Source organism: Giraffa tippelskirchi, chromosome 13, assembly GCF_054371585.1.
Source record: "Giraffa tippelskirchi isolate mGirTip1 chromosome 13, T2T-mGirTip1v1.2.pri, whole genome shotgun sequence".
Taxonomy (NCBI): Eukaryota; Metazoa; Chordata; class Mammalia; order Artiodactyla; family Giraffidae; genus Giraffa; species Giraffa tippelskirchi.
This window is the reverse complement of record NC_137287.1, coordinates 39,208,283-39,221,288: the sequence shown is the minus strand read 5'-3', so window position 1 is coordinate 39,221,288 and position 13,006 is coordinate 39,208,283. Positions and strand designations below refer to the sequence as shown.

The window sequence follows — 13,006 nt, the reverse complement described above, 5'->3', positions numbered from 1 at the left end:
CCCAAAGCATTCAGGGTTGACAGGCCTGATAGAGGCGGGCAGACATCGCTGGAGCGTCCTCCCCATATGCCTGGCTTGGGGCATCCCATAAGCCTGGCTCGGACCAAGACCTGATTCTCAACATTTTCTTACCTTATCACTGTCCCTGCATGGCACTTGAGATCACACACCCGGTCTTAGGACTTACTGAAGCTCAGGTTCTTGATGTCTCATTGCAGAAAGAATTCAATGAGAGACAAGAAGTGGGTTTATTTAGAGAGAAACACACTCCACAGAGTGTGGGCCAGCTCAGAAAGAGAACAGCTGAAGTTGGGGAGCTTTGAACCAGGCCGGCTTGCTTGACCTTTGAATGCCCTGTAGTGAGGCAGCTGAGAGAAGGGGGGCCAAGAACTGGAATGAAGTGGATGGTGGGTGGGGAGACCCTGGAGAGGGGGGACAGGGCCCCCTGCTCTCTGACCTGGAGGAAGGGTGCATTAAGGGAGAGGATGGGGTGGGGGGTTGTTTGCCACAAACAAGCTCCAGAGTAAGAAGAGAGCTGGAGCTGGGGGTGAGGGTGGTAAAAACAGGGCAGCAAGGGAAGCGAACATGGTGTATCAGGGGCTGCGGTCGGTGACCCTGTCACCCCCCGTCAGCCACCCCCCTCATCCGACTGCTGAGGCCTTAGGCTGGGAGAGGAGTGTCCTCCCCCCGCGTCCCTGACAGTCTTGAGGCTGTGTCCCTGAGGCCTCCAGCAGACGCTCGGGAGTGGGCTTGAGCATTTCCCTGGTGTCTGCCTGTGGGGGGCTGGGCGCACTGGGCCTGCCGTAAGGAAGTCAGGCTTGGACAGACTTGGCTTGCATCCTACTCCAGACTTGCCGTGCCCAGGCCCCTCTCACCACCCCTCTGGTTGTCCTAGTGGAAGCCCCTGGGATAACGCCCACTGTCCCACCCCCTTCTCTGCCTCAGAGCTCCTCCCATTCTTCCCTGCTCACCAGTCCAGACGCCCTAGGCCGTGCCCCCTGCCCTGCCCCTCTACCCAAGCACCCTGGGAGCAGAGCCGCACGCCCGACCCCCAGTGCAGGTCATCTGCCCTTCCCTGTCCTGCCGCCACGTTCCTGCCTGGCCCCCTGGGTATCTTCTTTTCAGGCAGTGACCGGTCCTGTATCTTTCTCATCCACCACCCCCCACATGCCCTCAGGGCTGGAGTGGGGCCACCAGATGTCAGGGACTCGTCACCCTGCCCGCCCTCGCTGGGGAGACTGCCCAAGAGGCACTGCGTCCCTTGGTCACGTGGGACTCCCTGGGCCTGGGACCGTGCACCTCGCTGCCCGCCTTCCCATCTGCCACCCCATCCTCAGCCCATCTGCAGAGCTGGACCCAGCCTCCTTCCTCTTCCTTCTGTTTCCTGACCACACTCCCAGAAAACAGGCAGGGAGTGTCCCGCGAGGAGGGGAACAACTGAGACAGCCTCGCCGCCTGCTGTCTTGTGGCGCAGTGACTAAGGCCCAGCCAGGCTTAGTGCCAGGAGCTCAGACCTAAGCTGTTCCTGCTGCCAGGGCAGGCGCGGGGCTTGGGCGGGCGGGCTGGGCAGGGGTCAGCGGGACGGTCGGCGTCTGAGCCCCCCTCCCTCTGCGCAGGGTTGTCTCCTGCCAGCTGGGCCACAGTTGGCTCCTTGGTGGGCTCTAGGTATGTGGAGGGACTGTGTGTGAAGGCCATGGGGTGACAGGGGAGTCCAGGGGCCAGTGCGCGGGTGAGGGCTGATGGCTGGGTGTCTGGGCAGGACCTCAGCACAGCAGCCCAGCTTCTCCTCCAGCCTGAGCCCTTCACAGACCCCCAGGGAGCGCCTCCTCCTCCCTACCCGAGCCCTGGCCCTGGGCCAGCATTCTCTGTTCACTGCTGGTGCCTTTGTCCCCCACCCCCAGATCAGCATGCCTGGTGGAGTCCACCCTTGTTCGTCCTGCCTCTGCTTCTGAACTCTGCCCTCTTTCCTCCTTGGCCACCAGGGTTTTCTCTGAAATGCCAATCTAATGTGTCACCTTATGCCTTGGCTCTTCTGCTCCCTCGTGTGGGGATGACAGCTCCTGCCCCACCTCCCTGGGGCTCCCCATTTGCATTTGTCCCTGTCGTCACACACCCTGGGGTCCTTATCCCTCTGGCACACCGCAGGGTCCGTGCCCTGCTGGGTGATTAGCGCCCTGCTGGCTTCTCGTCTCACTGCAGGCGCTGTGACCATCGGTCTCCTGGAGAGTTATCTCTTATGCTTGTGTCCCTGGGGCCCTGCCCAGAACAGACGGCTACGCAGAAGTTTGTAAAACGAATAAATTTTGAGTCAAGGGGGTGGAAGGGGTGCTGGGCGCTCCCAGCAAGGCAGTTTGTAAGAGGGCAGAGCACCCAGTGTGGTTGGGTGGTTAAGATAGAATTTCCCCAGACTTAACATAGGGGTCTGTTTGTCACTTGAAAGGGAGTTATTTTTTTTCACTGTTAGGGAGAATCACATTCTCCACTTACAAGGTGAGGCAGGCAGAGGTCTTGTGACTTGTCTGACCACGGCTGGAGCCAGGCCTGAGGATGGGGGCAGCAGGGCTGCCCCCTGGGTGAGCCGCACTCCTGAGGCGAGGGGCGTCGAGCACACTGCGGGCTCACTCTGGAGGCTGCTGGTTGGGGTTCTGCCTGTGCAGGGCCCCCAGAGCCCTCTCTGCATCCGTTTCCTCACTATGAAGTTACCTGCTATGGGATTGTCCTGGGGGTTGAAGGAGACAGGGATGAGGTTGCATTGCCTGGCGGCCCACTGTGGAGTATATGTCCAGTGGCCCTTGAGGAGGGGCAGGAGGGGGCCCTGTGCGTCTCTGTCCTTCGTCCCGTGACCGCTTTCTCCCCCTGCCCCACTCCCAGTCTGGGGTCTGCCAGGAGGATGGCACTGGTCCTGGAACAGAGCCGATGGGCACAGAGGGGCCCGGGGCCCCTCCTACCCGCTGCCACCTCCCTCCTGTGGGCACACTCGGGGAGTGGGGGCTCCCCAAGGAGGGCAGAGCTGGGCTCCTGTGGGTGCTGCTGGCCGAAGCATGGTCCCCAGGAACTTTCTCCTCAGAAAAGCTGCCTGGCCCACGGCCCGTGAGGCTGCCAGCCGAGCGCTGCAGAGGGGGGCCTGACCCCCAAGCAGAGGTCACTGAGTCCCAGTGAATGCTCTATTTTTTTCCTTTTTAAGACAGACTTGCTTTCCATTAGGAAGCCTGAACTCGATTCATGAGGGAAGGCATGACAAACAGTGACTGGAGGGGCTTCCGAGTGGGGAAACAGCCACACCAGCAGGGAGGGGTGCTGGGCAGAGGCCATTCAGAGGGACCATCCCAAAGAGAGCAGGCACCTCTGTGGGCCCTGGGAGAACCGTGGCTGCAGCCTTGGTGGCTGGGCTGCCCTGACCCTCCTGACCCCACCCCCAGAGCCCAGGGAGCGCTCCCCTGGCATGCCAGGTGGGAGTGTGCTTTCCAAGGACAGGCGCGGCTCATCCCCATGGCAGTCAGCTGTTAGTCGCAGCTGCTGGGTCGCGTCCCTTCCCTGCTGCCAGCACTTGGGTAACCCCGGACTCCTCCGCGCCCCCCGGCCCGGGTGTGTCTGCTCTCCTGGCTCGCTGAGCCCGGCCTGCCAGACGCCCTCCCCTCCTCCAGCACCCCAGTCCCTTCCCGCCTCGGGGCCTTTGCCCTGGCTCTTCTCGTCAGGAGTGGCCTGTCCTCAGCTCGTCTGTCAGCTTCCGTCTCAGCACTTCCTCTCAGATGGGGGAGACCCCCAACAACTCCAGCTAAAGCGGCCAGCACTCTCTGAACGCGCTGGGTGGCATCCCCACTGTCCGAAATGACCACTGTCAGCTGTTCTTGTGAGTCCAACAGGAAGTTGAGTGGAATTTTTCCTGTTTGCCCAGAATTGCAGATTAGGCCCAATCTAAGGGCAGAAACGCAGAGTTCCTTCCTGTGGTCCAAGGCTGGGAGCTCTCCACGGGCTGTTGGACAGGCGCCACCGATTGGCCCTGCCCCGCCCCTCAGCGGTGAACTTGAGACTGGGGGTGGGGTGGCCCCAGGGTGTGTGCAGAATTTGTGATTAGAATTTGTTCCCTCCCTCACCTTCCTGAGGCCAAGGGAAAGTGGTTTACCAGGGCGGCTGCTGGCCAGGAAGAGTGGCCACTTGCCCCGGGCTACCGCAGGGCCAGAGGGAGAGACTGGGGTGTACCTGTCCCCACGCCCGGCCAGCGCGCCAGGCGGAGAACTCGACCCACAGGCGCCATGCAGGGGTCAGTGCCCAAGCCAGTCTTGTGTTCACTGGCTCCGTTTTAGAGACAGGCACCTGTGTTCGGGGAGGAGGTGCGGCTTTCCTGAGGCCAGCCCAGCCAACGGCAGGGCAGACTCGGACTCCAGTTGGTGGCTTCAGACTGGCTCGCTCCCTGCCGGAGCTCGGCCTGCCCAGCGAGGCTGGGAGCACGGCTGCCTTCCTGGGCTGGGCCCCTCTGTCGGGCGCTGGGCGCTGTGAGAGCAGGTGAGGCCTGTGTCCCTTGTGGGGCAGGCGGCGTGACTGGTGTGGGTGCTGTGGCCAAAGCCGCGGGAGGGACAGCTGGGGAGGCTGCGGCCTCAGCCCAGGTGAGGGTCCTGCCTCGTGACTGTGATCTGTTTCCTGGTTGCTGACTCCCCCTTCCCCGCAGCCAGCGTGTGCTGTGAATGCGTGCACACGTACGTGCAGGAGACAGCTTCATGAACTCAGAAGTGAATGGTGGTGGCCTTAGGGAGAAGAGGCAGTGGGATTGAGGGGTAACTTAAGCAGGACTGTACATTTGTACTCTGTAATTTTGTGTTAGTTGATGTTTTTGTGATTATGCATTCATATAAAAACCAAACCAGACAAAAAGCTGCCCTGGGACCTGGCTTCACTGACCCCTCAGGAGGTCAACACAACTTTGTTTGCCTTTCTCCAGAAATACCACATGCTCTTGGGTGGGAGGAGGCCTGTAGGGATCCAGAGGGTTCCTCCGGGCTCTTCTGCTCCTGTCTTTGCCACGGAGTCCCCCGACCACTTATTGCAACAAATAAAACCGTGGGGGGCTTCCCTGGTGGTCTAGTGTTTAGGGCTCGGGTGCTTCCACTGCAGGGGGCATCAGTTTGATCCCTGGTCAGGGAACTAAGATCCAACATGCTGTGCGGCACAGCCAAAAACAACAAGGAAACAAAACACAAAACGTTGGTCTGCTTCTCCCTGATTGTCCTTTCTGAAGGAATTTGCAAGGTGCAATAACCATTTTTGGAGTTTCCAGTTTAATATTCAACCTGAATCTTAGGCCAGCTGAGTGAGGTTTGGCACTGTCCTGCCCAGCTCTTGTTCTGTTTATAAACATGTTTGTTGCCCTGACGAGGAGCAGATTCTATTCAGGAAAACAGGATAGGCCTGGGGTCACTCCAGAGGTTAGTGTGCTCAGAGCCTAGAGTGAAGGATGAGGCTCTGTAGGTAATTTGCAACCTGAGGAGACGGGGGCCCCTAACTGCTGTCCTTCCCAGGACAGAGCAGACAGACCAACTGCCATTTGGGGTTCTTTTCTGGGGTAGAAGTTTCCAGCATTGGCGCCACCTGGTCCTGCTGCAGGCAAGGCTCTTCCAGCGGGACGAGTTAAATGGATGTTGTCAACAAAACCTCATTTCTGTGGGAAAGTCCCTGTAAAGACATCTGTCCAGGTACTTGGACAGACACTCATACAGCTGTATTCACAGCAGCATTACTCCCAACAGCCGAAAGGTAGGAACAACCCAGATGTCTATCGACAGATAGACAAAGCGTGTTCTGTGCATACAGTGGGATATTATCAGCCATAAGAAGGAATGAAGTTCTGATGTTGCAGGGGGCAGAGATGAACAGGTGGGGCTTTTTATGATACTATAAGGTTGCATGTCATTTTACATGTGTCCAAACTCAGAGAATGTATGACACCAAGAAAGAATCCTCATTAATTCATAGATTCGGTGATATGTCAGTTTAAGCTCATCAGTTGCAGCAAATGTCTTATCTGTGGGGAAGGTTGATAATGTTGAGGCTGTGCCTGCGTGGACAGAGAGTATGTAAGACCTCTGTACTATCCTCTCAATTTTGCTGTGGACCTAAAACTGCTCTAAATAATAGTCTTAAATTTAAAAAATATATTCACATACATGGGCTTTCCTGATAGCTCAGTTGGTACAGAATCTGCCTGCAATGCAGAAAATCCTGGTTTGATTCCTGGGTTGGGAAGATCCGCTAGAGAAGGATAGGTTACCCACTCCAGTATTCTTGGGCTTCCCTTGTGGCCCAGGTGGTAAAGGATCCGCGTGGAACGCGGGAGACCTGGGTTTGATCCCTGGGTTGGGAAGATCCCCTGGAGAAGGGAAAGGCTACCCACTCCAGTATTCTGGCCTGGAGAATCCCATGGACTACAGTCCATGGGATTGCAAAGAGCTGGACACAACTGAGCGGCCTTCACGTTCACTTTCACATTCTCATACACGCTGTCAACATTGATAAACCTTGAGGACATTATGACCAGTGAGATAAGCCAGACACTGAAGGATAGGTACTGTATGACTCCACTAATACAAGGTGCCCAGAGTGGTCAAATTCATAGAAAGCAGAGAGGTGGTTACCAGGGGCTAGAGGCCAGAAATTGGGAGTTGGTATTTAATGGGTGCAGAGTTTCCATTTGGGAAGATGAAAAAGTGCAGAGATGATGCTGATGGTTGTACAGCCTTGTGGATATTCTTAATGCCACTGAACTGTATACTCATAAATGGTTAAAATGGTAAAAATTTGTTATGTATATCTTAACACAATAAAAAAAAAATTCTATAAAGCAATTATCCTTCAGTAAAAAAATTAATTAAAAAAAAAACACCATGTTAAGGTGCTTTCTCAAGACACATACAGATTTTACCTTACAGTTCTTTCCACACAGTATTTTTAAATTGCTTTGAAAAAGCAATTGCTTGCTTTTTCTGTTTTCAGATAAATGTTCTTGATGCAAGCAAAACAGGAATGCTCCGATCATTTACCAAAGATCACTGAGGCAAACAAACCTTTGTGAGATCTCCGAACAGTGTACCATCCCAGGCGGAAAGGTTAGTCTAAGGTGCATGGTTAGTACTTCTGTGCTGAGGACAATAGCCTCTGGCAAAAACAGACATCAGATTGTGGTAGACTTCCATCTCGCTGTGCAAGGGCAGCTGGAGTTTCAAATAGCACCTGTTACCTGCTTTTTAAAAAAACGTCTACAGGAATCTCAATAGATACCCATAATGGAGAGACAGTATCAAATCCCCCAATACCTCTGGCTCATTTGGTTCCAGAAATTTCTGATTCTGAAGCTGTGACACCTTCCGTTTATTTCTCCACCCTCATGTCATCTTCCCACCAGTGACTCTTCTATGGAATGCCTGCCTGCAGCTTAGCTGCTATTTTTAGAAAGTTAAGAGCCGGTATTCAAGTTCCAGGCCAGCGACCGTGGGGCAGAGTAGGTGTGTGTCCTGCTCATGACACACGGCCAGGCAGAGGCTGTGAGCCTATGGGGGCTGGGACGTGGTGTCTGTTGACTTCCCGGGGTCTTCCGGACCAGCAGCTCCTTTCAGAGGCCCCCAGGCTGCAGGGGGAAGAGTGAGGGCCAGGCAGGCCACCACCCCTGAGCAAAGAGGTGTTTATAGCTGAGTCAGCCTCTCAGGGCCTTTTCTCATGACCCAGAGCCTGTGTGACCTCTCCCAGTACCTGCAGAAGCCCCATGAAATGAAGTTATGCCCCAGAGCTCGTAGTGAATTCTCAAGAATATCCACTTATCTTAAACAGAAGCCCTACTGATAACTTTGTAGAAAGATTAAAATAGACACTTTTTTAAAAAATGTAAAACTTCATGCTACACGCATTATTAAGCATGGTTTTTAATCCCGTAGGGCATGGGATGGCAGACAGGTTAGCCAAGAAGCCTTGGAGAGAGTGCCGGTGGACGTAGCTGCCCTTTGCCTCCTCCCGCTCTCTGCCCCTCGCCCCCCCACCGGGTGCACCCTGCATGATGCACTCCCCAGCCTACAACTGCTTTGTGGACAGAGACAAGATGGACTCGGCCATCCAGGACCTGGGTCCCAAGGAGCTGAGCTGCACGGAGCTGCAGGAGCTGAAGCAGCTGGCGCGCCAGGGCTACTGGGCCCGCAGCTATGCCCTGCGGGGGCAGGTGTACCAGCGCCTGATCCGGGACATCCCCTGCCGCACGGTCACCCCCGACGCCAGCGTGTACAGAGACATTGTCAGCAAGATCGTGGGCAAGCACAGTAGTGCCAGCCTGCCCCTGCCCGAGTTTGTGGACAACACGCAGGTGCCCAGCTACTGCCTGAACTCCAAGGGCGAGGGCGCTGTGCGCAGGATCCTGCTGTGCATTGGCAACCAGTTCCCCGACGTCTCCTTCTGCCCCGCACTGCCCGCAGTCGTGGCCCTGCTCTTGCACTACAGCACCGATGAGGCCGAGTGCTTCGAGAAGTCCTGCCGCATCCTGGCCTGCAATGACCCCAGCAGGAAGCTGGTAGACCAGAGCTTCCTGGCCTTCGAGTCCTCCTGCATGACGTTCGGGGACCTGGTGAACAAGTACTGCCAGGCAGCCCACAAGCTGATGGTGGCCGTGTCGGAGGACGTCCTGCAGGTGTACGCGGACTGGCAGCGCTGGCTCTTCGGGGAGCTGCCCCTCAGCTACTTCGCCCGCGTCTTCGATGTCTTCCTGGTGGAGGGTTACAAGGTGCTGTACCGCGTGGCGCTGGCCATCCTCAAGTTCTTCCACAAGGTGAGGGCGGGGCAGCCGCTCGAGTCAGACAACGTGAAGCAGGACATCCGCACCTTCGTCAGGGACATCGCCAAGACCGTATCTCCCGAGAAACTGCTGGAGAAGGCATTTGCCATCCGCCTCTTCTCTCGGAAGGAGATTCAGCTCCTGCAGATGGCCAATGAAAAAGCTCTGAAGCAGAAGGGCATCACCGTCAAGCAGAAGAGGTAGGCAGGCCACTGGGGCCACCTCTGGGGCCCGGATGGGGTGGGGCCTCTGAGGAAGCACCCTGGGGACTTGGGGCCTGAGCTGTTCCGGCCAGCTGGCCGGTAAGCCATCCGTGCATATACAGAAAACCACCGGCCAGGAGACAGGGCCTTCCTGGCACAGCTGCAGGTGGCCAGGACAGCTGTGGGTGCAGGGCCTATGGCCGAGACGGAGGCTGGATGCCGACGGTGGCACCCACGGGCCCAGGAGGGACCCAGGCCGGCCTCCCTGGGCCACTCTGGAGGTGCTCTTGCTGCCCGCTCCTCAGCTCCGGGCTCCCATGCTGGTGGCCCTGCGCCCCGAGCACAGCCTCCTGGGGAGCTGGCCTGGGGAGGGCCCGTGTGTCCTGAGACCTCAGCAGCCGCTGCTGTACCCCGGCTGTAGGTGTGGAAGCCTTTTCATGGGCCAAAGGCAGGCGTGTCCTGGGTGTTAGTACTTGCCACTAACCTCTCCTTGTCTGTTTTATTTTTCTTCCTCTTCTCCGTGTCCGTTGCTTCCTCCTGTTTTTCAGTGTTTCACTTTCTAAAAGGTAGGTCTGGAAACCGTGTCTCCACACCTGGCTTCTCTCTGTCTTCCAGCCCGGCTGCTTGCTCAGCTCTCAGAGCTGGCTTCAGCAGTGCTGCCCCAGAGCCTGGCTGATATTCAGGCCCAGCTGTCTGTCTGTCTGTCTGCCTATTGGTGCTTGGCTGGCCAGCGTTCAGGCCCATCTGTCTGTCTGCTGTCGGTGCTTGGCTGGCCTGGAAGCAGTGTCTCACCAGAGCTGACTCTCTCTGTCCCCATTTCTTAGAGAAAGGGGGCTTTCATTCCCGCCCCCGGGCTGGGCTCTCTTCCCTCTGTAGTGGGGTGGGAGCGAGACCCCAGGGCTGGCTCCACCCTGTGCCCTCCTGAGGGCCCCTAGAACCAGGCTCTGACCTAGCTCTGCAGGTAGGAAGTTCCCTCCAGGCTGAGCTCCCACGAGAGGCTCTCGCCCCTCTCGGGAGGGGGCGAGAGTACACGGCCAGGGCTGGGCTGCAGCTCTGTTCTGACTTCCCGCCCCCCAGGCAGTTCGTGCACCTGGCTGTTCATGCAGACAACTTCCACTCAGAGATCGTCGGTGTGAAGGAGATGAGAGACATCTGGTCGTGGGTCCCTGAGCGGTTCGCCCTCTGCCAGCCCCTCCTGCTCTTCTCCTCACTGCAGCATGGGTACAGCCTGACCAGGTGACGCCCCGGAGGCGGGGCCCGGGGCCTGCCCCCATGAGGTGCCGAGGTCTGGACTCCAAGGGCCAGACGGAGCAGAAGGGGTGGGGTTGCCCAGCTTCTCATCCTGCCCTCACGTCCTGGAGGTCACAGTGGGGCTGGACCCAGGCCTGTGGACACCAGCACCTGGGCAAGGCCCTGCCTCTTCCTGGGGCCTAGACTTGGGAGCCCCTCTTCTGAGCATCTCTCACTCCAGGGCTACCCCCGCTCCAGGGGTTAGGGTTAGGGTCATTTCAGCACACGCCCGGGCTCCAGGGCTTCACGCAGGCGTGGTGGTGATCAGGAGGCAGACTCCCCCGCCCCCCGAGCTTACAGAACGTCAGGACAACTCGAGGTGGCTGGCCTTGAATCACTGCTCTTCCACCCCCGTTTCATCAGTCCACACCAGGTCCATCTTGGCCCTGAGGGCTGTGCTGGGCCCTGGCCAGTGTCCAGGGGATTCTGGCCAGTGTCCAGGGGATTCTGGCAGGCTTCCCCTGAGGCACCCTGTCTCCCTGGGGTGCTCTGCCAGGCGCGGCCCCGAGAGCCTCAGGTGGCTTCTGACCCGCGCTCTGAACTTAGGTGACGGGCAATGCAGACGGAGGGGCCCAGCCCGCATGGCAGTCACCATCGAGCACCACCCGCACATTCTGCCATAGCCAGCCCCCCTCTGCGGTGTGGGAGGCACACAGGGGGACACTGGCCAAGCCCTGGGTACCTGTGCTGGCACAGCGGTGGCCTCAGGCCTCCTCCTGTCTCCCCAGTGCTGCCAGCACCCGAGAACGCTCCAAGCTTTCCTGGAGCACAGACCTGTTCCTCTGGTTCTGGCTTCCCCAAAGCACTTGGCACATGGCTGTCTGCTAGGGGCCGTCTGCCCTGCCCCTTCTCCTCCGGGCACATCAGAGCAGAGTGTCCAGTACTCTGACCGCTTGGCCTGTGGCCTCCTGGCTGGGGCTCCCTGCTGGCAGAAGCGCCCAAGCCCAGGTGTTACCATCCAAGCCGTGTGCCTGGTTCCCAGGAGAGGAGTACAGGCAGGTGTCAGGTCCGTCCGCCTTGGGCAGCCAGGGTCAGCAGCAGCTGGGGGGAGGCAGCCAGGGAGGGGTGCAGAGGTGGGCGCTGCTGTCAGACTGGCAAGGGCGTTCTCTGCCCCCAGGTTCTACTTCCAGTGTGAAGGACGAGAGCCCACTGTCCTGCTCATCAAGACTACACAGAAGGAGGTAAGGCTCAGCCATGGGGAGCCTGGCTCCTGGCCTCCTGGGAGGGAGGTGTTCCCTAGTAGCCCCCACCCAGGTTTCCTGAGCTTAGGGGTGCAGAGCAGGGCTTGCCCTCCACAGAGAGGTAAATCCAGCCTCCTCACATGACCCCGCAAGTTCCCAGGGCCTCCCTGTTTCCCCTGGGGTCCAGACCCCCAGCCTAACCGACTCGGCAGTCTAGAGGAGCTTTGCAGAAATGCCAGCTGAGTGAGGCCCCACGTCCTCCTGCAGTCGTCTGCCAGCACCTTCCCCTCCCCTACCCTGCCAGGTAGTTCTCAGAGCCTTGTTCTCTGCAGTGGCTGTCATCTGGGAACGCACTTAAGGTGTCTAGAAACGTGAGCGCCTCCATCCTGGAGCGTCTGCATGCTGTAGTGGCTCCCAGATGCCCAGCTGCACCTGCAGGACTGTCTCCTCAGCCTCAGACTCTGCGTCTGGCTCCCAGGAGGAGCCCCGGTATCTGTTACAGCAGGTGGCCCAAGTGTCAGATACCTCCGTAACCACTCGGAGGAGTGACTCTAATGGTGAAATCAAGCACTTTGCTGACTGATAGGAGGCCTGGGAAGTGTTTCCTGAGCAGGGGCCTCCTGGAAGCTCCCATCTGAGGGGCCTCCCTGGGCTGATGCCCATAGTTGGAGTGTGGACACGGGCTTGTTCCCAGGCTTCAGGGCCCAGGAGAGAAATGGAAATATCCCAGGAGCCGACAGCGGCCAAGGAACCTCCACGCATGCTCCCTGCTGGCCCCACCCTCCACAAACTGACCATCCCGTGCCCCGTTCAGCCCTGGCCCTCCGATGGTGAGGCCATGGGGCTGTGACAGCAACACCCCAGCTGTGACTGAGCCTCGGCTCCTAGCTGCCCCACGTACTGGGGGGGCTCCCGTGGGTGCGCCAGGTGCAGCCTCACCCTGGGCCTTCCTCCCCAGGTGTGTGGTGCCTACCTGTCAACAGACTGGAGAGAGAGAAACAAGTTTGGGGGCAAGCTGGGCTTCTTCGGGACCGGAGAGTGCTTCGTGTTTAGGGTGAGTGGCAGAGGTCACCCCCTCACGTGACCCTGCAACTTCCAGACTAGCCTCCCCGTCACCTGCTGGGGTGTGATCCTTAGAGGCGAGCTCTGAGAGAGCAGGCAGCCCTCTGCGGCGCAGCGTCTGCCGGCTCCAGCCCCTGGCTCAGGTCCTTGCGCTGGGCACCGATGACGAGCCCTGGGGGAGAGCGGGCGGAGGGGCCCCGTGGTGCCGCGGATCAGGTCCTCACACCGCCCTTTTGTCCCCAGCTGCAGCCCGAGGTCCAGCGCTACGAGTGGGTGGTCATCAAACACCCCGAGCTGACGAAGCCCGGGTCCTTGGAGTCCACCACCACTCTGCCCTCCCCCAGCCACTCTGTGTCCTCTGACCCCGCCGACCGCCTCTCGCCGTTCCTGGCTACTCGGCACTTCAACCTGCCCTCCAAGACGGAGTCCCTGTTCATGGCAGGGGGCAGTGACTGCCTCATCATAGG

General features: G+C 58.6%; 1 protein-coding gene across 50 annotated transcripts in view; it reads left to right on the top strand.

The window, feature by feature from the left end:
* The window catches only part of TBC1D24 (TBC1 domain family member 24), a 28,654-nt gene that overhangs the window by 11,144 nt on the left and 4,504 nt on the right, over positions 1 to 13,006 (top strand). For 21 of the 50 annotated variants that reach the window (XM_081555285.1, XM_081555277.1, XM_081555273.1 and 18 more), the window contains 6 exons: positions 6,985 to 7,097; positions 7,920 to 9,003; positions 10,084 to 10,242; positions 11,414 to 11,477; positions 12,436 to 12,531; positions 12,783 to 13,005. In XM_081555285.1, coding sequence (XP_081411411.1) covers positions 8,036 to 9,003; positions 10,084 to 10,242; positions 11,414 to 11,477; positions 12,436 to 12,531; positions 12,783 to 13,005 — 1,510 coding nt within the window. In that variant the 5' untranslated portion in view covers positions 6,985 to 7,097; positions 7,920 to 8,035. Of the gene's footprint in view, positions 1 to 1,263; positions 3,851 to 4,114; positions 4,504 to 5,561; positions 5,749 to 6,984; positions 7,098 to 7,919; positions 9,004 to 9,554; positions 9,573 to 10,083; positions 10,243 to 11,413; positions 11,478 to 12,435; positions 12,532 to 12,782; position 13,006 lie in introns of those variants that run through there. The other 29 variants (XM_081555267.1, XM_081555266.1, XM_081555260.1 and 26 more) reach the window with 9 other exon arrangements.